The sequence below is a fragment of the Artibeus jamaicensis genome, unplaced genomic scaffold (assembly GCF_021234435.1).
Source record: "Artibeus jamaicensis isolate MK-2021 breed Jamaican fruit bat unplaced genomic scaffold, CSHL_Jam_final scaffold_369, whole genome shotgun sequence".
In the NCBI taxonomy this organism is placed as follows: domain Eukaryota; kingdom Metazoa; phylum Chordata; class Mammalia; order Chiroptera; family Phyllostomidae; genus Artibeus; species Artibeus jamaicensis.
Window position 1 is genome coordinate 39,366,649 of NW_026522042.1, and position 26,028 is coordinate 39,392,676.

Genomic DNA, 26,028 nt, shown 5'->3' on the forward strand with positions numbered 1-26,028 from the left:
AAACTGAGATCCATGTTCCTTACTAACATATTCACCCTTTCCTTGAAACTTTCTAAAATAATATAACTACTTTTGGAAGATACTGACAAATTATGGACTATTAACAACAATCTAGGCTCATCTACAGGGTCTCCAAACACCTTAAAAAACAGCAAGTATTATTACAGCTGTTATCGAAGTCTTAGGAATTGTCACATTTAACTAGAGAAATATTTGTTTATAGTACATAATTACAAATTTTGGGTATATGATTACACAGGTTAAAGTTTGCTTTCCAGTCCATTACTCATAATGGAGATTAATAATCATTTAAATCAAATTTTGTCAGCGAGCAGAAATTCTGGGTCTAATTCACCCCATAAGGAATAAATTCAATACATAGGGAAATGCTTCATAAACTGTTTTACTTGCTTTTCCCTCTCACCTAGCATCTGAAAGGGTAAGTAAAGGAACAGGTATACATGTACTTTGGGGAAGGGCACACGCTTTCTCCCGACTCCTGAGTCTATTACTCCCTGTGGACTTCCATGACATCCTGGCTACTCACCAGCTCCACAGCCACCTGTCACTTAAGTCTGTAGCAGGAAAGAAAAATGAGTATGTAGGGCTGACAGATGAAGCTCTAAACCACCTTAAACATGAGCTAAATAACAGGGCTAAAGGACTTTCTGTGCCCAGGGCATTGGAATCTGGGATCACAGCGCCCAATGAAGAAATGATTCACATACACAATGCTATTTTTTAATGTACTTACGGTAGCCACATTTTTTACAGCCTGCTCGAACACTATCCTTGTTGCAACCTAAAATACAATTGGATAGCATTTTAGGAGACAAATAAAGTAAAAACACAAAAATTTCATCATTTGAAAAACCTAAGAAAACCACTTGGAGAATTTATTTCTTTAAAAAAATCATCCTGATGTAGCTTAGTAACAGTACTCAATTATTGTGGTTACTAGGAATCACTGAAGAAGCCAGTTTACTCAAATAACTCCCTTTGACAAATACTTTAAGAAAATATTTTTCTCTAACTCAATAAATGCAGTATTATAGTCAAGAGCTTAAACACTCCCCTGATTCTGTAACACCAAGGAAGAAATTCTAGGGTACTTCAGCCTGACCCTCAAATGCAAAATAAATAATTCACTAGATACATAGGAACATTCCAGTTAATGTATGCTTTTCTGATACATCTCAATTCAGTACTCAAATTAGCACTCATAAGAGAAAATTAGTCATATGTTCATTCTGAGCAATGCTCAAATATATTTACAGTATCTCTATAATTACTGGAATATGCATGTAATAAAGAAGACATAAATAATGGATGAAATAAATTAAAACTGAATTTTACTGTGATAAAAATTTACCATCTTACCCATTTTTAAGTGCACAATTCAGTGGCATTAAATACGTTCATAATGTTGTACAACCATCACCACCATCTATTTCCAAACTTCTTCAGCATCCCAAACAGAAATTGTACCCACTGAACAATAACTGACCATTCCTCTTACCCCCACCCCCTGGTAATCTCTATTCTAACTTCTATCTGAATTTGTCCATTCTAGGTATCTCTTATGTGGAATCATACAGTGTTTGTTCTTTGTGTTTGGCGTATTTTACCAAGCATGTTTTCAATGTTCACTCATATTATAGCACATATCAGAATGTCACTCTTTTTTATGGATGAATAATATTTCACTGTATATAAGTACAGTTGAAACTAACTTAAACTTACAATAAGGACTTCTATCAATCAATCAGAGGGTCAGTACAATATTACTCCATTTTCTTAACAAAGGCCATCTTACTCTTAAACCCTTCAAATAAAGGTATTATCTCAATGTAACAATAAAGTATATATAGTACAAATATAAAACAGTGCTTATTTTAAAAGAAAAATCATTTTTCCAAACATTTTAGTGTTATGAAGTCAAAATATTATTTTCCCCCAGCCCAAATTTTGCTTTAAAATGTATACTACTGAGTTTTTCTAGTAAAAACAGCCAGTTCAGCTATAATGCTTGTTTTAAAAATATATATTTGTTTCGATGCAACTGATATGAGAGAGAGCAGTATGAGCATAGCATAAGTTTCTGCCCATGAAAAACGCAGGTAAATGCAGAAAACTGTATCAGTTGCTCTGAGCCTCGCAGGAATACACAGCACACACAGACCAGCACAACTCCAACCATTTCTAGTGACCCCAGCTCACCATGAGGGGTGTGAGCAGTGTCCACACATACCTGGTGTGACAACTTTCCCTCCAGTTCTATACCATCACCGTCCTACTATTATTTCAGAACAACCCACAAGCTTCAAACGTCAGGTCTTTTAAAAGGTATAGCGCGCCATTAACTGCAGTATTTATGTATCTTTTAACTAATCAACACATGCAAAATTATACTACTACTTTCATCAGGTTCCTACTACTTTTTAATGCATCACTGATGAAGCTTTTGAATATTGTGCCCAATCTTTTTTTCCTCATAAACACTGTGGTCTTGATTGCATAGAACAGGAACATTGTATGCTGCACTGTAGCAGACTGTGGAATAAAACTGGATTAATAATACAATCTGAGGCTCTTTCAATATGAAACAATTGCATGTTGGAAAAAAAGCTCAGAGAATCCAGGTCAATGTTGTCTGTTTCCATAGAAACTACAGACGCTAAATAATACCAAATTTTTAAAAAAACGTACTAAATGCATCATTATCACTCCTACAACAGACTAAAAATGTAATGGACAGATCCAAAATGATCATATCTAAGCATGTATTAGAAATTAAATCACTAATGACTAAAGACACTGATAAAACTCATCATTCGAGTATCATATTTTTTTAATAAACAAAATATGAAACTTTTTCAGAGCAGGTCATCTTTAATAGTTATAAATTTTACAAGAAAGGGAAATACAACAAGAACTCCAAATAAAGTAACTCTGTATCAGCTATTTCCTTACCAGTTTTTGGTTAAATTAGGATTTTAAGCTTCATTAGTCTATAATTCTCATGACTGCCTAGCCAAAGAAATGCTTCTCCCTGGAACTTTGAACCTGATGCAACTGACACAACACATCTGCGACAAGTGACAACACGAGGTGGGGACAGTGCATTCAGTCTGCTCTCGGGATCCGGTTCTAGCGGCAGTGCTGGAACTGGCAGAGGCAGCTCTCACCAGGTCTGACCTGTACGGGATCTCGGCTATGAGTTTCCTTCATCTTACCTATCTTCCGAGCCATATTTTCCAGCCTTTGCTTAGATTCTGTGAGCTTCCCGATAGTTCTCCTTTTCTGCTAAAATTAACCAGTTGGATTTTGTCGTTCGGAATAAGAACTCTGCCCGACACAACTGCACATACTTGAAATATACGGTCAGAATGAGTAAGAAGGCTATACTGTGAGGCTCTTACTCCAATAAGAAATTAACCATTTCCTCATCTTAGGTCCCCAAGCTGCTGTTTGTTCTACTCCTCTTTAGAGTTTGCTAGGGCTGTCCTGGCCTGAGTGACTCAGTTGGAGCATGTCCTGTATACCAAAAGGTTGTGGGCTCAGTGCCCACTTGGGGCATATAATGGGCAACTGAATAATGCTTCTCTCTCACATTGATGTTTCTCTCCCTCTCTCTCCCTTCTTCCCCTTCCCTCTAAAATCAATAAGCACGTTCTCATATGAGGATTAAAAAAAGAAAGATTTAAAGTTTGCTGGGGCTATTTAGAGTAACAGAACCTGCCCCCTCAAAATCTTCCTTTACAATCATTGCCTATAATCCAAAATAAGGCTTTGAATAAAAATCTACATTTGACTGCATAAAAAAACCCTGAATGACAAAGACTACCAAAAGCAAGCTGAAAAGATACATGAAAACTTGGAAAAAATATTTGCAACTCATAGCACCAACAAAGGGCAATTACCCCTACAACTCAAAAGACCAACAAACAATGGAAAAAAATGGGCATAGAAACTGAGCAGAAATTTCGTAGAAAAAGAAACAGTTTTGAAACATATGGAGAGATGCTCAGCCCTCCCAGTCTCACAGGAGAATCTGTTGGAGAGGTCCTAGAATGTACACAAACCCACCCACCCTGGAATCAGCACCAGAAGGGCCCAATAGCTTGTGGGAAGTGGGGGAAATGACTGAAAGTGGGGCGAGATCCACACATGTGGCATTGTTCCCTCTCTGACCCCTCCCCCACATACACCACCGTAACACAGTGAAGTTGGTTGCCTGCCCTGGTGAACACCTAAGGCTCCGCCCCTGACAATGTAACAGGTGCGCTGAGACAAAGAAACACGGCCCAAATGAAAGAACAGATCAAAACTCCAGAGAAAGAACTAAGCAACGAGAAGACTGCCAACCTATGGGATGCAGAGTTCAAAACACTGGTAATGAGGATGCTCACAAAAATTATTGAGTATGGATGTAAAATAAAGGAAGAAGTGAAGACTATACAAAGTGAAATAAAGAAAAATACACAGGGAACCAGCAGTGAAGGGAAGGAAACCAGGACTCAAATCAACAATTTGTAACAGAAGAAAGAAATAAATATTCAATCGGAACAGAATGAAGAAACAAGAATTAAAAAAAAAAAATGAGGAGAGGCTTAGGAATCTCCGGGACAACTTTAAACATTCCAACATCCAAATCATAAGGATGCCAGAAGGAGAAGAGGAAGAGCAAGACTTTGAAAACTTATTTGAAAAAATGGTGAAGTAGAACTTCCCCAATCTGATAAATAGACGTTTAAGTCCAGGAAGCCTGAAGAGTCCCAAAGAAGTTTAATCCAAGTACGAGCACACCAAGACTCACCATAATTACATTACCCAAGATTAAAGAGAAGGAGGGAATCTTAAAAGCAGCAACGGAAAGGGAGAGAGTTACCCATGAGTGCCTATGAGACTATCAGTTGACTTCTCAAAAGAAGGGGCTGGAAAGAAGTATTCAAAGTCATGAAAGGCAAGGACCTACATCCAAGATTAGTCTATCCAGCAAAGTCTTCATTGAGAATGGAAGGGCAGAGAAAGTGCCTCCCAGATAAGGTCAAGTTAAAGGAGTTCATCATCACCAAGCCCTTAATATATGAAATGTTAAAGGGACTTATCTAAGAAAAAGAACATCAAAACTATGAACGGTAAAATGACAACAAACTTACAACTATCAACAACTGAACATTAAACACACACACACACACACACACACACACAAAAGAAAAAACTAAGCAAACAACCAGGACAGGAACAGAACCATAAAAATGGAGATCTCATGGAGGGTTATCAGTTGGGAGGGGGAGGGGAGAGAGTGGGAGAAAAGGTACAGGGAAGAAGAAGCATAAATGGCAGGTACAAAATAGACCAGGGGAGGTTAAGAATAGTACAGGAAATGAAGAAGCCAAAGAACTTACATGTACAACCCATGGACATGAACTAAGGTGGGGGGATGCTGGAAGGAGGAGGAGTGCAGGTCAGAAGGACATAAAGGGGGGGGGAATGGGACAACGGTAATAGCATAATCAATAAAATATACTTCAGAAAACAATATAAACAAAAAAACAGTAAGTATACATTAAAATCTATACTGGGAATCCATTTTCACTTATCTGAATAGGAAAGATTGAAAAGGTTCTATACAGTATATATTTAAAGGTTCTCTCTCTCTATATATATATATATATATATATATATTTCCACATGTCACCCAAATCAAGATTTTGAATATTTGTCACCCCAGAAATTTCCATGTGCCTGTGTGCCTTTTCCCCTTCCCCTGCCCAGCAGTCATTCCCATTTCTATTATCTTTCTTTCTTATATTCCTTTTCTTCTAGTGTCTATCATGCCTCAGAGAGGCCAGTGGCACTGCAGACACTGTCTAGTTTCATAGCTGACAACTGGGGGCTACAGAAGTTCCCTATTCTTCACTGTTGCAGTATTTTCCTAAGTTTGAACCTCAAGGCAACAAATAGTTGTTGAAGAAAGACCTCATAACGACTCTACACTGTGCTAAGCACTGGGATGTATACAGAATTCTCTGGCATGCTCCAGAATCCAGAGTCAGCCCTTTATACATTTAATGAATGCAAGTAATAAAAACCTTGGCAATTTGTTCCTAAAACCATCAGTTAACAAAGTTCTATTGAAAGTTTGCAATGTAACTTCTCTGAAACATTTTCAGGTGCAATCACTGCCTTTTGTCAAAGAATGCTGCATGACAGCAGCTCTTCAGAGTACTGGGGTTTGGTTTGAGTGAGGATTCTCGGTTTGGTTTTTAAGAACGTAATTTATTCACATGCTTAAAAATTTAAAGTTACCGAAGGTGTATAATGGCATCTCTTACCCTTTCTTCTCCAGGACCCAGTTCTTTCTTCAGGTAACCAATATACACCATATAGAGATTTCTTTTTACACACCTCTATCTTTTAATAAAATCTATATATAATCTATATTATATATAATCTTTTTTATACAAATGGCAACATACTACACACACTCTTCTACATGTTGCTCTTTTGTGTTTATGTATGTATATGTGCATATGTACTTCTTCAAGCTGTACATTTATTTTCTGTGCATATTAACATGTAAATGATAACTTAGTAAAGCAGTTAGCATAAAAGGTAAAAAACAAAAAGTAACAGCTGGGCAAAGGGTGAGAAAAAAACGAAGGTCAGAGGAGACCAAAATCTAGGGACATGGTTACAGGAATGAGAAAACCTGAGAGAAAGGGCTGGAGTGTCCCCATAGTTCTCTCAGGTTGTTCAGTGGCCCCCAGAGGTAAGGCCAGCCATCGTGTTGACCTAAATCTACATTCTTGAATTTTCATATCACCTGTTTCCAAGCTAACAATTTAGTTATTGGAAAGTTTAACAGTGATATGTGCAAATGAATATTATATCTCTCTTAGTATTTTACACTTTGGGGACAGCTGTCAATATTTTTTTTATTCATGAGAGACAGAGAAAAAAGAAACATCAATTTGTTGATCCACTTATTTATGCATTCATTGGTTGGTTCTTGTGTGGGCCCTTATTGGAACTGGGCAGAGAACCTCTGCGTATCGGGACGAACCTCTAACTAACTGAGTACCCAGCCAGGGCCAAAGTTTCCTTGATATAAAATATTTTCTATAATCATTTAAATTTAAAAGTAAACAGTTTAAATAACTAAGTTCTATTTCTATTAAGTAGTTAGCAATTTCAATCATCTCTGTCCTTTCTATTTTTAATTTGATTAGATTCCTTTCCTGTTTGTAACATGTTAAGTTTATACTTGGTTGCCCCGTGTCAGTTTTAGTTATAATAATTTGAGGACCCTTAAAGGTAGTTTCAAATTATTCTGCTTTTAAAATTCAAACTATGGTCATATTTTATAGCATATAGGTGCTAGTATCTATAAAATATATTTTACTTAGGTTGAATGTGAAGAAAACTCCAAGTATTTAGCCTTTTTTACTGCTTTACATAAAGAATTTATAGTACCAAATATGTACTGAAGGAAAAATAGAAAGAAGAGTAGAAATGAAACATTCTTTGTGAATTAAAAAAAGTTAAATGCGTCCCTTGGTGTAATATTTTCAAAGAATGGATGTCCTCACTTTTAAGTTAAAAATGTCTTCGTAATCTTATCTGACACTCAAAAGAAGAGCTAAAACTAAATCAATCAGAGTTGCTTATTTTAAACTACTAACGTGGAATAAAATGCTTTCATCCACTTGCCTCAGAAAATACAAGTAACCTATGAAGAAAAATGTTATAGGTATTACCAGTTTAAAATAAAAAGGGACATGGAGATGTTTTATTATCTTGTTGCAGGAAAATGAAGCAACCAGACACCGAGGGTTTCTGGAGTATAAGGTTTCATTAACGTGCACAGGCCCAGAGGAGTCAGTCTCCAAATTCTGAGCCCCGAACAAAGGATTCTTGGGGTTTATATAGCCTTCGGAGTAGTAAAGCAAGACACAGAAGTAGGAATGAGGAAGTTAGTCCTAGCTATGAGGCGAAAGTAAAGTACAAAGGCTAAATTCGAAGTTCAGTTTTTAACAGCAGGGGTGTTAATCTCAGTCCTAGCTAATGCACCCATGTTTACTTATCCCAGACAGCCCCATCATTCTCCCTAGGGTGCCTGGTGCCTGGGCAAATAAAGGTTAAACAAAGGTCCTTCAAAGCTTCCCATATCAATCTAATGAAACAGAATCAAGAGTTCAGTCTAGTTCGGGCTGAGTACTCATTTCCATTCAGCAGCAATTCCAGTGATCAACCCTCTTAAGCATTATTTACCTATTATGAGTCTAACTGAAGTGGTGTTAGAGAAACAACAAAGATGGATAAAGTTCCTATATTAAAGGAAACTACAATGTACTAGGTTGTCTAGGATAATGCACCCATAGCTGTGATACATGCTAGAACGTGCCAGTGTAAAAGACACATAGCTCTATTAATAAGCAGGATGAACTGGCAGGCAAGACTTTCCACTGAGGGATCAGGAAAACTTCCCACAGGTAAGTCTGCACAGGACAGGAGGGACAGTAAGAATAAAAGTATGTCAGTAGAAAAGCCCGTGAGAGGTTCTGGGAACAGTTGGCCATGTCTTTTAGACTGCAGAATGCATGAGTGAAGAGGTAGGAGGAAAGGGTAGCAGGAGTGACTTGGCCATGCTCCTGGGCATGCACTTCCTTCTTGCAGAGATGGGGAGCTTTGGCATTCAACTGTTTAGAAGGGAAAGAAGGCTTAACCATCAACTCCTTCATTACAGAGACAAAGAAACTGAGCTTCAGAAAGATTAAGTCAAATGAAGAGAAACAGAAAATCCACAGATGAGTCAATCCTCCCAGGAATGACAAGATCAAATACGTGATTTAGAAAAATTATTTCAGCAGCTATGTGCAACATGGACTAGAGAGAAAAGAAATTATGTGTAGTACAGCTTAAGTGAGGGAAGAAACTGGATGCAGTGTAATTCAGAATTCTTCAACACTAAGATGCTCTTGTAATGTGTATGAAGAATTTGATTCACTATTGATATGCCAGATGAATTGTTAATTTGGCTGCAGAAAACCCTACCTTGGTTACACAGATTTCCTGGAAGGAAGGAAAAAGAGAGCTCTTGTGCCAAGCACACCAGTAACCCAGACGGCCACTTATGCAAGGTCAGCTCTTTGCAGGAAATGGAGATTTAAAATTAATGTTGGAACTAATTTAAACAACTGTGAGCAGGACAACCAGTTTGTAAAAGAAAGTAAACTTCACTGACCCCTGTGTTTAAATGCGATTTCTTTAATAACTAAGAGTCTATGACTTCCCTTACTAAGAGGGGACACACTTCATCCTTACCTACATGATGGTGTAAACTTACACACAGTGCTGTGGAAAAACAGCTGAAGCAGGTGACCATAAATTAGAGGGCAGTTTTCATTTGGGAAAGCAGCCTGTTACTTTATAGTCTTACATGTAATGATCTCTAGCATGACCGACCACTCAGGCAATGCCATGCTGAATCCATAGCAGCACTATACCTAAAAATAAAAGAGCACAACAATACTTGTCCTTTTTGATGATTATCTCAAAGTGTTTCTGATGGAACCCTATTTTCCTTCAAATCACTATCTGGATTGATCAAAAAATTATCTTACCATTTTCTATGTCTATATTTGCTAATGGTACCTTCATTATACTTTTACAGTGCTATCATGCCTATTATTCCTTTTTTTTTTTTTGCTGGATTTTAACAGTTCAATTATGCCTTACCATCTAGCTTAATGGCACAATTTAAGATTATTATACTTTAACGCATTATTTTGAATTGGTCTAAGTTTTTATAACACTGTTCTAAGTTTAAGGGAATTTCAAAGACTTTTTAGAAAAATTACTGCTGCCCTCTTTCTTAAGAGCACATTTTTATCGCTAGACAAGTTTTATGAGGGCACACACTGGGACACCATGTCCCCCAGACTGCCCATACCATGCAGGTGCTCAAAATGTTTGCTTAAACAGTGAAAAAGACAGTGGCAGCAGGTCAACTGTGGATGCAGCTCTGCGATGCAAAGATCACCTGGGCTGACTTGACCTCTCCAGTGCCCAGACAAACAATCTGCTGTGCACCCTGGTTTTTCTGACAGCCCTTCACCTGTTGATATTCTCCAGGCTTCAGCGACACAGGCACACACTTCCCCTGAGCGAAGGAATCTGCTTGCAGGGACTTAGTGCTTATTACATGCATGGACGACATCAAATTGTTGCCTTGAACTCTGGCTTCTCTCCTAACTACAAACTGTGTCTCTTACTGTCTATTAGATATTGCCATTCCTATGTCTGACAGCACCTCAGCAAAGGCCCCCCCCGACCAAACCTGCTCCTCAAACCTGTCCTTCTCAGTCAGGGCTTGCCTGCTTCAATAACTAGCTGCACCCAGACATTTCTTTTCTCATCCCCTAGGTTGACTCAGTCACCGATTCCTAGTAGCTCTACAACCAAAAATATACCTCCAATCTGTCTGTTTCCCTTCCTGCTGAGACCATACCCGAGGCATTATCAGACATAACATACGAGAATTACTTTTAAATGGTGCCTTTGCCTCCAAACCAGTTAACTTCCAAGCTATGCGGCCAGAATGATTTTTCCAAAATGTGAATCTGTTTTAAAACCCTCAGGTGGCTTCCTACTGTTCTTAAGAAAAATATTCCAATTTTATCATGGCTTACAAAGTCCTTGAAGAGCTGGAAACTACCTTGTAAATTATACTGTAACATAGGAAAATGTATAAAGCACACAGGGTATAGAGGAGCCAGACTGACCTGTCACTAGCTGTCCCATAATAGTCAAGTTACTTGATTTCTTGTCTCTCAGTATCCCCACATAAAGTGGAAATACTACCTAGCTCCCAGTATCTGACACATCTGACACACAGTAAATGCTTCCCAAGTGTCAGCTGCTGTTATCACTCTAGTTAATTTATCACTTCTCTCCCATCTACATGCCGAGTTCCATCCATACTGAAGTCTTTCATTTCCTCCTCTCGTACATTTCCACTTGCATTTTACAAACTCTGTTCCTCTGGCTGCAGCCCCATCTCCCACCTCTCCATCCCTCCTGTGACTTTCAGGTCTCATTCTAAGTTCCACATCCTCTGCAAAGTCCTTCTGTCCCCTCCTGTCTCCTGTTAGGTGCCTTTACTATGTGCTCCTTTTGTAGGTTTTGTATTTTCCCTGCCATACACTGGTCTGAGTTTCTTGTTCTTTTTCACTCTTCACTGCTATTTAGTAAATTCTGTTTGAAGAACAACCGTCTTGCACACCACTGTATTGCCCATGCTTGGCAAGGCATCTAGCACACAGTAGGTACTTAAAAACATTATGTGTATGAATGAGTGTATCTTTCCTCTCTCACGATCCCCCCATGCTCCTCTCCAAACTACAATTGGTAGAAAAGCACAACCTTCCACAACAGTCATCTGTAACAAGGTTCACTAAAAGCTGCCACAGAAAAATCTTGGTCAAATTGTACTGGGAAGGGTAGGTTAAAACATAGAACTTCAGAACCACAGCGCTTCTCAGTCCTTTCTATGCTAAAGTGCACTGTCAATCTCCAAGTTCCGTGTATGCGTGTGTATGTAGGGGGTACATTTCTCAAAATAGCTCCCGCAAGGAGTGTTCTGTTAAAAACAAAAACCAAACAAACAAAAAACACCGAGGCAAAATTGGTTTAAGGAGATGCCCTCCCCTACTATAACTTCCCACGAAGTCGGTAGTTGTGGACGGGGTATCTCTGAAGCACTTATAGCACAGGGTTCATCGTTTTTCGTTCGGTACCCACTGGGTGTAGAATCTGAGGGCTGTTAGTTACAGTCCTAAATTGGTAAATCTTTTACAGACGCAGAAACTGAACATTGGGCAAAGCGACGGGTGCATGGTCACAACGCAACTACATAAAACGGGAAGAGAGAAGCAGAACCCCAGATACCCATTCCGTCTCTGCCACTTCAACTACAGACAATGCCTCTGGCTAGTTGGGTACGACCAGTGTTCCCACCTCAAATTTTATTTTCAAGCTGTATCAACGTAAAGTCAGTTTTTCTCGGCCACCGAGGCCTAGTTACTGCCTCCCGATCCTACACTTTCCCTGTGATCCATCCAGTGTAGTTGGAGTTTGGCTGGGGCGGGGGAGATAGTTCCCTTCTTTACATCAGAGTTCATTTTTGGAGTGTAAGCGTTAGGTCATTTTGTAAGTGTAAGGTCATTTTGGCGTTAATTTTAACGCCTCTGTCTAAATGCCCGTCGGCGCTACTATCTACCCAAGTGCACCCCAGCCTACCCCACCCCCTTCCTTCCTCGTTCCAACCCAGCGACCCTGCTGTTTGGTCTTCACCTGGGACTGCCATGGCGCTGATAAAAAGGATCACAGGAGCCCTAGATTTTCGAGTGCACGCTCACTTTCCGCCGGCTGCGAGGACAACGCGCAGCAAGGGTACTCTTCCGTCTCAACCGCGCCGTGGCTGCTCAGGGATAATCCAGAAAACCCTTTAAAACTCCAGCCATTCCGGAACCAGTGGCTGCTGACGCAGTTTCCGGGGGAGTCATATTGCAGAACACAGTGGTCCGAACCATTACTACCACTTTCGGGGCATGAATGAGAACTGCGTACGCATGTAGGGAAGTAAACAACACCAAAACTTAGGAATGATTCTTACTAAAGCTTTCATATAAATTAAAGTTATCTATATAGTATCTTAATAGCTTTTCTCCTTCCCTGGAGGTCACTGGAATCCCCCTTCTCAGGGTTAGCGGTGTTCGGGTCCAGGAGCAACATGGCGGCGTCCGCGAGGGCTAGTTTTGGGAAAAGATAGTGGTTGGTATTGTTTTCTTTCGGTATATTGACAAACTGGAGCATTTCGCGACCACCCGACTAGAAGACGGGTGATAGGGAGATAACCGTAGTGATCGGCCATCTGCTCTCATCCCCAATAAGGAGCAGTGTCCTGAGCACTGACCAGAATGAGCAACATCTACATTCAGGAGCCTCCCACAAACGGGAAGGTGAGATCCCATCTAGGATACCTGGGTTCCCAAGAAAAGGGGGAGGGATTTTGAGGAACAAGTATGAAAGACACAGAGATGAGGACTGGGGGGGGGGGGGGGGGGGGGAAAAAAATGTACTTGAAAAGTAACTAAATAAAATTAAAAAAAAAAAAGATGACGCCTCCCCGATTAAGGGAGTTCTGGGGTCTTAGGGTTGGAAGAGATCACAGGAAGTCTTGTCCTTTTCCCTGCCTCTGATCAGGATTGCATCGAAAAGCATCTATTGGCATTTCTCAGCATATATGTACTTAGAAAAAGTCCCCAAGTGGAGGTTTCTCCATCTACCAGCTATATGGCACTATTCCTTGCTTCAAACCAAGTCATGCAGGCGTTTTCTAGAGTCTTAAGTAAAAACCTAAATACATTTTAAAATTCGACTTTTTTTTTTTGTTTGTTTGCATTTCACTCTTTCTCCATTCATTTTATAACTGTTGAACTCCTGCTAGGCGCCTGGCACTATACTAGGTGCCGAAATACAAATACGGATGGATAAGGTCTCATTGTTGCCCTAGAAGAGCTTATGGTTTAGTTTGGAGGCAAAGCAGGGAAAGGCCTTATGATATGTCTTATGGAGAGAGGAGTATATTGCTTATGATAGTACTTAGAAGCGAGCAACTGGGAAAAGCTTCATAGAGGAGGTATCTTTTGAGCTGGTCTTGAAACCTAAGGTGATTGTCAGTCAGAGTAAGTGGGACATGAGAAATGTTCCCATACCGGAACGAGAGAATGATTTTCTAATAGATCTGATGGTTGACGTATGCCAATTCTCTTCCAAGGTGTTTATAGCAGTGTGAAGCACAGGAGTTAGTAATGGACTGTCACCTGAATTGATCTGAGACCTAGAGTGTATCACCTATAAAACCTGATGAACCAGATGTAGAAAATGGTGGGACTGAAACAATACAGTGGTATTAGGGTAAACTAAATTTACATCAGGTATAATTCTGTTGCATGACTATATCATAAGTTACTTATGCAATATTTTGTTGGTTGACTTTTGGTAATATAATGAGGGCAATTTGAAAACAATAACAGAAATGTGATTGCCAGCCCCAGAAAAAATTTAGTAGGTATTTTGGGCAAAGCAATTATTTTAATTCTTTGTTTTTTAACTTTTCTCCATCCCTCACTCCTTTCCCACTCCATTGTGAAAACTCAGAATATCTGCCTCTTTTTACTTCCAGATTTCTTTTGAGGGTAATATCACTCCCCAGTTAATAAATCCTGGTAGAGATTGAGTACATTGCCTGTGCTGCTCGGCGGGGTGTTGACACTTGCTGTCCCTTTCTTTAATATACTCTTGGCCTGCTCAAATGTCACCTTAACAGACACCTTAGACATATTCTTGTCTGTCTACTCTCTATGTAATAGCAAACCTCATTCATGTGCTGCATCCCAGCATTCTCTGATCCCCATAATTTCTTAGTTTTTTTTCTATAGTTACTTATTTATGTTTACCCTATCCTTCCTTTCCCCCTCTCCTCCCATGAAATGCAAGCACTGTGAGGACAGAGACAAGAATCTCGAATGGTGTGTGATACATAGTAGAAGGAGTTCAAATATTTACTGAAGGAATGGGTGAATTAATACTGTATTTCTCTTCTAAAAGTATTATAAGCATCAGATTATACTGCTGCTGGTCAAGGACAAACTTAGTTGGTTTACTCTGGAGGGAAGCTTTACATGGTCACAAAGCTTTACAACCTTCTGGAGGAAGGCTTTACATGGTCATAAAGATGAAAACCTTTAACAAAAATACATGCCTGAACAGGAAATGTTTCATTCAGCAAATGTCTATTGAGCATCTACCATGTGCCAGGCTCTATGCTCAGTTTTAGAGATGCCATGGAAAGAAAAGGCAGCATTGTCCCTGTTACAGTGGAGTTAGTTGAATGAAATATATATTGATCAAATAGTCATGCAAATAAGTATATGCAAACTGTGATAAATAGTGCCCTTCTTCTGAATAGAATTGGGCTGAGGAAGAGCAACAGGCATGGCTCAAGTCTTACTTCAGAAATAGTTTGGGACTTTTTCCAGCATAAGGCTGATTGAAGACATTGGAGCTTCAAAGTTCTGTACCATAGAGAGAATGGCAAAAAGGTTGGCCTGGAAGGAGTTCAAATAGATGTAATAACAAGTTTGCTCAATAAATGCTTGTTTAGTGCTTATACTGTCTAATGTTATGTTAAGTGCTGAAAGGATACACCTCAGTTCTTGAACATCTCCTTTGTGGAATGATTTGGGTTTTGACCAAGTTGTTCATAGGAAAAATGTCTCAGTTGTTGAAGAAAAAACTTCGGTTGTCAACTTGACAGCACTGTCATGCTGATATCTGTGTGGTTAGTCACAGGTCTCTCAGGTGACAAATGAAGGAGATTTGGTTTTCAAACAAATCACTCTCAACAGCCTTCCAGGACAAATTAAGTTGGAGAACTGAGGTCCCACTGTAGAGATATTCAGAATAAATTCAGAATAAACGGGGCAAAATTCCTCTGTTCAAAGAGTATATCACCTTGGGAAGTAATTGACATATAATAATGCTGGGTGACCTCTGGCAATTTTCCATAAATGTGTTTGCTATATTCTGTAACTCTGGCCTTATCCACTTAAGATTAATTTTCCAGATATTATAATCATTTAATCTAAATTATATAGTAACATATACTTAAGAAACATTTTTACAGTCATCCCTTGGTATTCATTGGCTTCAGAACTTATCGAACTTTGTAGTTGTCACATTTTGACAAGAAAAAAAAATGTTTCAGCACTTGGAGCTCGCTTGGAACTTGTTGTACTTGGTAGAATTTGTATGAGTCGCTATGCCACTCTGCAAGAGAAAGTATTTCATTGTTTAGTACTTGTTAGTTTGGCACTTGTCTCAAGTTCCCAGTACTGAGGTACCACTGTACTTTCAAAGTATTGTTCCGTTTGGGAGCTTTCTTTAAAGGAGCCACTGATGTCTGACAAACAGTGACAGCCAATAGGAATGTGTGGGCAAAGGAGGAGGGAGCCATGTGGCTTCTTTTTTAATTCAGTTGCTTATCAGTGAAGATTAAGAAACCCTGGTAAGAAGGTGGCTCAACCATATATGCATTCTGTTTACAAGATGTAAGCGGCCTGTGTCCAAAAAAAAAAATTCTATGAAAATAATAATGACAGCAGTAATAGCTCCCATTTTTTAAACATTTACTGTTTGTCAGGTGCTGTTCTAAGGAGCATATGTATAATCACTCATTCTGTCATCACAGCAAACCTATGAGGTTATTCTTATTCATGGTTTTAGATAAGGAAATTTAGTCACAGAGATAGACATCAGGCCCAAGGTACGTTCGTTGCCCCTTGTAAGTGAAAGGCTCAGCATTTGAACTTGGGTGGCTGACTGGAGAGCCTGGAGAGAGGGCGGGGGTCCTGTGCCCTAGTTTGTTTTTAGAGGGGTGCTTTCTACAGCAGTGAGTGCACACTTCAGGGGTGTGCAAAACCATCCATGAGATACAGGGAGAACATGTACATACTTGTTTGTGTTTATTTTCTCCTTTATGTGTTTTAATGCGCTATTTTATATGTAAAAAGGAACCCATAAGTTCCGTTACTCAGTCAGTCACATTTTACCTGTCATGATGTAAATTTTCCTGATGTCTTGTTAAGTGGGTCTACATTCCATGGCCTCTAGATTAACTGAACCAACGCGCACAAGTTTCAGATTGGACATAAGCAACCCATAAGCAAAGGGTAGGGCTGATGCCTCAGCATGGGGAGTCTTTCAGAAATTATAAATTATAATGAAAATCACTTGAAATATTAGTTTTATTTATTATTGCTAATGGTAAACTTAGCCATGTGTTTTGACATATTTATCATTAGGAATATAAAGCCACTGTGATTTTCAAGACATTTAAAAATTAGGCGTGTAGGACTGGACGATGGGCCTTTACAATGTGAAAGCAACATTATGCTAAGCAAAAGAAGCCAGGCACCAAAGCCACACATTGTATGGTTCTGTTTGTATGTAACGTTCAATAGGCAAATCCATAGAGATGGGAGGTTGATTCGTGGTTACCACGGGGTCGGAGTAGGGTGAAGTGGGGAGTGACTGCTAATAGGCACAGGGCTTCTTTCGGGGGTGATGAGATGTTCTGGAAATAGATGTGGTGGTTGCAGAACTGTGACTTGCACTAAACTGAATTATACCAAAAACTGCTTTAAATGGGTGACTTGTTTGCCATGTGAGTTATAGCTCAATAAAGCTATTATAAATAAATGATTTTATTGTATCATTAGGAAAGAAAACCACATAAAGAATTATTTTTAAAAACTGTTGTTCTGTAATCCTCTTCATTTTTTATTTCGTTACCCCTTTATAATATAATACTAGAATAATATAGTACTATATATATATTTACATATATATATTTTGGGTATGTGTGCTCAAGTCCTGACCTCCCTCCCACCTTTTCTTTTTTGCTAATAGCGATGCACACTTATAAAAACCCTGAAGATCACTGCTTTAAAATTGCAAGAAAGAGAAGACATGTCTAGGTTCTCTGTAGTAATCACTCTATTTCAAGCTTATGAGGGCATAATGAAGATAGGACATTGTGTTTTTAAGTATACTGTACTTTTAAGATTGGGTGTATGTCAGGCCTCATGGCAAATCAAGTGTTACACAGTCTGAGGTAGAGGGAGTTAGCCCCTCAGAATCCCAAATGTGTCCTTCTCAGGAGAGTGAGACTCCAGTTGGGTTGGCTTGTCACTGTATGTAAGAGATACAGATTATCTCTTTGGGGCATTGTTTTATGCCAAGTCTAGTTAGAAGACCTTGCTCATGTCCAGCCAATATGTGATTGCTTTTGGTTTAGGCATTGTTCTCTCTTTAAATCAGTTCTGAGCAGGGTAACTGGGGATTTCTTTTTAGACTTGTGGCAAGACCCTTGAGCTCGATGGACTGGTTTTTCCATGTATGGTAAGGAGTTCATTGAGAACTTGTTGGAGGCAGTATGGTGGTTTGGAAAAAGCATGGGCTTCATGGCCAGACAGCCTTGGGCTGAAATTGCTCACTGAGACCTTGGATGTAGTTACTTCTCTGAGTCTCTGTTTCTTTAGAAGGAGAGCGGAAGTAATGATACCTACCTACCTTGTAGCCAAAGATTAAAATAGATAAGATTTGTAGTGTTTGCCACAGAAGCTGACACATGGAAGGCACACAACAAATGTTCCCTTCTTTTTGTAGAGGAAGTGTAATGGATTGAGAAAATTATGCACATTTGCATTTCTAGTTCTTTTATATTTCTTTAAGGGTTCAGGAATCCATTTTAAAAGCTACTGTAATGTACATATTTCCACCTCCTCCAACCCCATGGTTATTGAAGAATAGTTATAAAAAAAGATGGAGCTATAAAAGCCAAAAATATACAACAAACTCATCAATGTTATATAAATTATGGCAATATAATCTGGGCTTCTGAAACATAAATTGAAAAGAATTGACCAAACATACCCTGAATGAGGAGGTTACAGAGAGAAATGCTATTCCTGCTTTGCTATTAACAGGCTCCCAAACTCTGGGCAATTTGTAACTTCTTCAGGGCACCTGTATAATGGGCTGGAGATGGGGCGCTTAACTGCAAACAAAAACTTTGTGGAAATTAGGTAAAGAAGTTTTGGAAAATGAAACGTATCAAAATAATTATCTTGATACTGACTTCCCAGGAGAATCAGTCTCATTTTAAAACACATAGTCACAGTGCATACTTTTTATTTGCAAGAACATTCTAAAATGATGGTGACGGTCACAGCTCTTTGACCACCGATCATTGATTGACATTGCTCTACCTTGGTATGTTGTGGGAGGAAGAGTGATCCTGGAGAAGATGAACCCCCTCTGTGCCACAGTGTTCAAGTTCAGAGTCGAACATTCTTTTTGATTATTTGTGGTTATTAATGAGACATTTATAGGCTGTTTCCTCCTGTGGGTTCAGTAGGGGTTCTGGCTGTTGAAAGATGGCTGGTTGCACCAGGGTGTAACTGATCTTATGAGCAGGTAGAAAGCAGGTGATCAAAGGATCCATTGACTGTAAATGGTGATTTTCAGGCATACCATTGTAATAATATACAAGCCAGAATTAGATTAAGACTATTCCTTCTTAAATTAGGAATGGCATGATTTCGAATGAGAAACTAGAGTGTTTATATGTAAAAGTGTGATTGTAAAATTGTCTTATAGTGTCACAATTTCATGTGTTCATTGTTTTTTAATTTCTTAATTTGCTATGCCAGTTTTATTGGAAGTTCTGTGAAAAAAGAATTAAAATAAGTTTAAATTATTGATTGTTTAATGAATGAGTTTTTCCTGCAATTAAACGAGGTGTATATTATTTTTTCTTAAATACTAAATTATAAAATAATTTAAACAAAAAAACTTTAAAAAATAAAAAAATTAAATTCTAAGTTATTTCTGAAAATGGTATTTGAAAGCTATAAATGTACAGTGACTCGTATGAATAGCTGAAATTTTTTTTATCATAACTTCTAATTCCAAGCAAAGCTTCTAATTTTTATTTTAAAATTGAAGACTCATTAGTGAATGCTACAAGTTGACAGGCCATTCAACTGATTATCAAGCAAAAGGATGATTTGATATAATGAAGTTATATTCTTTCTACAGGTTTTATTGAAAACTACAGCTGGAGATATTGATATAGAGTTGTGGTCAAAAGAAGCTCCTAAAGCTTGCAGAAATTTCATTCAGCTTTGTTTAGAAGGTAATCATAATTCTTGATTTTCATTCTGTATGGGGAACTTTGTTACTTTAAAAATAAACTGCAGTGTATTCATCTACAACATTGAAGACTGGTGTTAAATAGTGGTAATGAACAATAGGAGTTGATGTGAGTGATGGGGTGTTGAACTATGTGTCAGGAAATGGAGAGAGGAGGTAAAAAAAATTTCCCCCCCAAAAGATCTATGTATCTTTAACAGAGAATGTACTATCTCACCAAATGATATCTTTGATCCTGTGTGGTCTCCTTGGTTATTTTCCACTAAAATATTTCTTCCTTTTGTCCTCTAAATATGGGTGTTCCCTAAGATTGACTCTAGTTCTCTATTGTCTGTACTCTTTAGTTCTTACTTCATCTAAATAACTATTAAATTTAGAACACTGCCATTTCTTCTCTTAGCTCTCATTTACATATTGAATTGCCTAGTGGACTTTTCTGTTTGAATATTCCACTGTGAGCTACAACTAAAACCAATGTAACACTATATTGATCAGTCTCTTCCCCAGACTGCTTAGACTTTCACCTACATGATTGTAATTGCCTCTTACCTGGTCTCCCTCTTGTTCATCTATGATATCTTTACCCTCTTATCTGTTCATCTGGCCGTTGAATCTTCTGGCAGCATGGCTTCCTGGCTCTCCTGAACGACTCCGTGGTTTCCGTCCATCATCCGTATCTCCTGAGTAGTTCTTTCACGTTTCTACTTTCACGCGTGTCCTCAAGCCTCCATATCCTCAATCTCCTCATATCCTCAGTTTCCTCTTTGGAATACCTTTCTTCTTTTTTTTACTACTTAGTCTACCTACTTTTTAATGTCTGTTGAAAACTCCACTTTCTCCATGAAGCCTTCCATTCAGCATTCACTGATATTATCAGTCCCTCTAATATGTTTTAGATTTCAGTCATAAGGTTCCTATTTTTCTTTTTAACAAACTTCACAGAAGTATACATTTACTTGACTGTTTTCCCCTTCAGAATATTTCCTTATAGAACTAAACATTTCATACATTTTGGTAACTTGTTGGTGTTTAGAATACATTGCATATGGATTCGAATATCTCCAGTTGTGGCAAATCATTGTCCTTCTAAGTTATATCTGGTTTTAGGGACAAATAAGGTTAATCAAGTTATCAGAAAACAGCATTTTGAGTCAAAAGCAAGGTATGAAAGAGAACTTTTAAAAATCCAATAGTAGAGTACAGCGAGAGCTCTCTCAATAGATAATTAGACTAAGGTAATTATCAGGGAAGATTTAAGGAATAAATATACCCAGACCCTGCTCTCCCCCCCAAAAAAATTTGCCCCTAAAGAAAAAAAATGTCTGCAAAGGCCATTATTAATAATTGCTATGGCAGGCAGGAAGGAAATTGAGTCAGACAGGTAGTTGAGTCAGAGAAGCCTTAAATAACTGTCAACAGAGTCAAGAAACAGAGATGCAGAAAAGTCAGACTTGTTTCTGGAAAGGAGTTTTGAAGAACTAAAAGCTCAAATTTTATAGGAGAAGAGTGAAAGTACAAACACATTAGAAAGAATGAATGGTAAATTGCAGTCCATGACCAGGTATATGGAAGACACAGAAGACATCTGGATCTAAGATGACGATGAAGCAAAAATGCATTTCTTAAGTTAGATGAAGGTGAGACTTATTACAACAACAAGAAACTATTCCCCTTTTCCTAAGAAGTCAAGAAGAAATAAGAATAGAAAACAATAAGAAAAATAAGCAGAGCAATGCTCCTAACAGAATAAGTGAGAGATAAACTACTATTGCAAAGGGCAACAAGGGGCCCGGGCTGAGCAATTTAAAGTGACATACTCCTAAATGAGTAAAGCCAAGGTTTCAAAAAATGTAATTCAGAGAACCCCGTTTTAATTCTGTGGCTCTGTGGTTTATTTATATTAAGGGTTTCTTAACAGTAATAATATTCCTAGATCTTGTGACGTCCGTAGCAGGATTTGTTTGAAAACATGGTTTCCATAATTAAAATGTAAATGAATAAAAGCAAGGAAGTGGGAGCACAGCCTCCGGTATGGCTCTGAACTAAAACAGTATTCAGTTAAAGTGAAGTCCTGAATTTTATATTTTTCAGTTTTATTGAGGGACAGTTGACAAAACTGTGTATATTTAGGTTATATAACATGATTTGTTAAAGTTGTACAATGCGATGATTTAATATACATGTGCACTGTGAAATGATTACCACAATTGAATTTAGTAACATATCCGTCACCCCACATTGATACTGTTTTACTTCCTGTTGTGTGATGAGAACACTTGAATCTACTCTCTCAGCAAATTTCAGATATTCAATACAGTGTTATTAACTGCATTCATCACGCTGTATATTGGGCCCCCAGAACTTACTCATGATGTAACTGAAAATGTGTGCCTTTTAACCATCATCTCCCCAGCTCCCCCATCCCCCAGCCCCTAGCAACTACCATTCTACTCTCCGGTTCTGTGAGTTCAACTGTTTTATTATGTACATGTAAGTGACATCATACATTCCATGTTTGCCTTTCTGTGTCCAGGGGAAGGTTTTTTTCAGTTTTTATGAAAACAAAAGATCTACAATGACATAGACTTAATCTTAGATTATAGGTTTTTGCAGGATAGGTGAACATTTAAAAATGAGTGAAAATTTTAAATAATTCTAACTTTAAAAAGCATGTGAAAAAAAAGATGTAAGAGAAGGAAAGGGAGGCTTGTTAGCTTTGATAATTTTATTAGTTTTCCTCTAAAGTATGAGGAAGGAGTAAAATTTTAGGTCTGTAAAATGAAGTGGTGGGCAGATAAGAAAACCAATTTTTTTTTTGCTTTAAGTGTTATTAGTCCCTTTACTTGTCTTTGAACTCAGCCATATTTCTCCAAGACCCGTGCTTTCTCAGTTGTCTTTGATCTCCTTCCTCCAGCACTTTAAATCCTTCTTTAGGAGTGACACATATAAGTATATATGACGATGTTAAAAGAAATATCTTTACAAAACTAAAATATTTGTTTAAAAAACAGGCTAAAATAAATGGAGCAGAGAGATCACAAAAGGAATTTTTTAAATATTTTCTTTCTCTTTTTTTAAAGATTTTATTTATTTATCTTTAGAGGGGAAGGGAAGGAGAGAGGGAGAGAAATATCAATGTATGGTTGCCTCTCGTGCCTCTCGTGCCTCCCCTGGTGGGAACTGACCTACAACCCAGGCATGTGCCCTGACTGGGAATCGAACCGCGATCCTCGGGTTCACAGGCCTGTGCTCAATCCACTGAGTTACACCAGCCAGGGCATATAAGGAGTTTTTAAATAAAGAGTTATTTATGATAATATTTGTAGATTAAACACAAAACAAAAGATTCTAGAAGAAACATAAATGCTTTAAAAATGCAAATATAAATTCCTATGTGTACTTGGGCAGAAATATAAATTAGTCAAAACATATGATGATAGCCATTGATTGTACAGCCACAAATAAAAACTATAATGACTAATACTGGGACCAGAACAGCCAGTTTGGAGCTTCCACAATCAGAAAGATACATACATATAAGGAAGGTATATATAATTTTCTTTTTTCAGTAGGGAAGAAAATTCTGGAGGATATTATAAACATGCATAAAGAGATAATAAACCCCTTTCTTTAAAATACTTATGGGAATGATGTATGCAATTTAAAAAGAAAGCAACATTATTGCAAGCGGAAAAATCTATTATAGCACGTAATAATCTATAAAACTACTGTAAATGCACAATTCAACAGTGATCATTAGTAAATCACAAGGAAGTAAAAAATAGTGGGTATGGAAATTTGAAATTCTAGCTGTGATAATATACAAAATTATAGTGTAGAGAAGTTATAGAAAATCCCTACTCAATATACATAGTATTATAATCATTTTATTCACCCAAGAAGACTGTAAGTAGGGGGGAAAAGCTTAAAGTAGAAAACCAACATCACTGAAAGAATAAGAAATAGAAGAGAAGCCCTGACCAGTGAGGCTTAGTTCGTTGGGTGTTGTCCTGTGAAGCAAGAGGTCACTAGTCTGATTCACGGCCAGGGCCCATGCCTGGGTTACAGGCTCAGTCTGTGTTAATTGGGCGCATGCAGCAGGCAACTGATTCGATGTTTCTCTCTCACATGGGTGTTTCTCTCCTTCTCTTTCTCCCCCCTTTCCCCTCTCTCTAAAATAAATAAAATGTTTACAAAAGAAAGAAATAGGAGAAAAGCATATTTAACTTTAAAAATTGAAAGCATAAGTAATAAAGACTGCTTTTATGTCCCCCTTCCTTTACATCTAATAGATCTCTGAGTCTTACCCTACTTCCTAAAGAATTTGTGAGTCTGTTCACTTCAAGAATGTTTTGACTTGACTCTTAGAACAAAAGTAGTTTCCCTCCCTCCATCTGTTTCTCTCTCTCTCTTTCCCTTTCCCTCCCAGGTCTCCCTCCCTCCCTTTCTCCTTCTTTCTCATCTTTTGGCATCCCATCCATTCTTTATTCTGGAAGTTTGGGTGATCTTTTGATAAAGCAGATCTGATCATGTACTCAAAAAATGTCGATTGCATATTATGGGCCTAAGGGATTATTTTCATTTTATGATATAGACTAGGATATGTCTTACATTTAGGTTTGAATAGGAATTTGTAGAATTTAAGTAAAAATATTAAAGTTTGACACTATATTTGTGTTGAACTTGAAAGTTAATAGGTTGCCTCTCCATTATCTTATCTAATCTTCAGAACAATTCTGTGAGTTAATTTATATTTTTAGTTTTATAATGAGAAAGTTACATATACAGCATGGTGGCTATAGTTAATCCTGTATTGCATATTTGCAGGTTGCTAAGAGAGTAGCTCTTAAGAGTTCTCATCACAAGAAAAAAATTATAACTCGTGACAGATGTTAACCAGACGTTGTCACTCATGATTATTTCATAATATTGAATACGTATCCAATCGTCACATTGTACATCCGAAAGTAATATGTTATATGTCACTTATATCTCAATAAAAAATGAATTTAAGGTTGCCTAGTAAAACTCAGACCTCCTTCCCTCTACATACAGTGTTAATCCAAGTAAATGGTTACTTAGGGATATAGGAGAGATACTTTCATACCCCTTGGTTTTTACAGGGTGTATTTGTAACTTGTCTGCCCTGGGGAGCTCTGGTGGTTATAGCCCAACAGTTCCTCACTGGGAAAAGGGATGGAAAAAAATCTGTTGGTCTTCCTTGCTACTTTTTCCAGTCCCTCTTGTGTACTGTATAAAAGTTGTTAGATTACAGAATAACTTTTTTTTGAAAAGTGGATTTTATATCCACCTCTACTTTATAAACATAAATAATTATGAGGGTGCCTGCAAGTACTGCATTATAGTGCTTTATGAATTATGATAAGCTACAGTCATGTTTTGACCCTTACAGTGTCACAAAGTACCTGTGTAATAGGGACTTTTTGAATTCTCTCAGCAGTTGTATCAGTACAGTTTTTCCAGTGACTGACCCACTTTGCAACTCACTAGGAAGGAGGAGGGTTCCAGTTTCTCCACCTCCTCACTGTCTGTTTCTTCTTTTTTGACTGACAGCCATCTTAGTGGGCATGAAGTAGTCTTCATTGTAGTTTTGATACGCATTTCCCTCGTGACTAAAGATGCTGAAAAATATTGTCTTATGCGTATTGGTCCATGTTGCTACTTATTTATATTAATTCTCTGATTCAGTCAAACCCTAGTGCTTGCCCTTCTACCCGCAGCAGAGTCTGTGTTTATGCTTTAACCTCATGGACCCGCCCTGATTCTGCTGTCCCCTGCTTCTCCTCTGTGAAGCCTCCCTAATGATGCTAGGTTCCAGATGGTAACTATTAGGAGATCATATATGATCCCCTTATATGTCTGTGGCTTCCAAATAACTTATCTCTATAAAATATAAATGATTTCAATCATTTACTAAACTTATTGAGAGTTTAATTTGACTCAGTTATATACTGTGTTAATTCTTTATTTATTGAAAATTTCTCCGGGGTGGGGGGCAGTGCACTGAGGATGCTAGACCTGTTGTCAGTGAGTTATTTTGATATATTTTGGGTTTCTGTATTGTTTGTATAAGTTAATTTTCTATGGAGAGAAGAGGAAAAGTTAGGAAATGAGGCATTTATCTCCATCCACTAGGGTTCTCGATCTTTGCACTGT

At 38.0% G+C, this 26,028-nt stretch overlaps 2 protein-coding genes across 4 annotated transcripts in view; one reads left to right on the forward strand and one right to left on the reverse strand.

The window, feature by feature from the left end:
* Positions 1-12,538, reverse strand: part of SREK1IP1 (SREK1 interacting protein 1) — a 31,181-nt gene extending 18,643 nt beyond the window's left edge. For 2 of the 3 annotated variants that reach the window (XM_053657306.1, XM_037150767.2), the window contains exons 1-2: positions 12,364-12,538; positions 755-802 (exon numbers count right to left, since the gene is read on the reverse strand). In XM_053657306.1, coding sequence (XP_053513281.1) covers positions 755-802; positions 12,364-12,376 — 61 coding nt within the window. In that variant the 5' untranslated portion in view covers positions 12,377-12,538. The remainder of the gene's footprint in view (positions 1-754; positions 803-12,363) is intronic. The other variant, XM_053657307.1, reaches the window with a different exon arrangement.
* A 235-nt stretch (positions 12,539-12,773) lies between these two features.
* Positions 12,774-26,028, forward strand: part of CWC27 (CWC27 spliceosome associated cyclophilin) — a 184,706-nt gene continuing 171,451 nt past the window's right edge. Inside the window, exons 1-2 of the mRNA XM_037150808.2 lie at positions 12,774-13,031; positions 19,738-19,834. Coding sequence (XP_037006703.2) covers positions 12,990-13,031; positions 19,738-19,834 — 139 coding nt within the window. The 5' untranslated portion in view covers positions 12,774-12,989. The remainder of the gene's footprint in view (positions 13,032-19,737; positions 19,835-26,028) is intronic.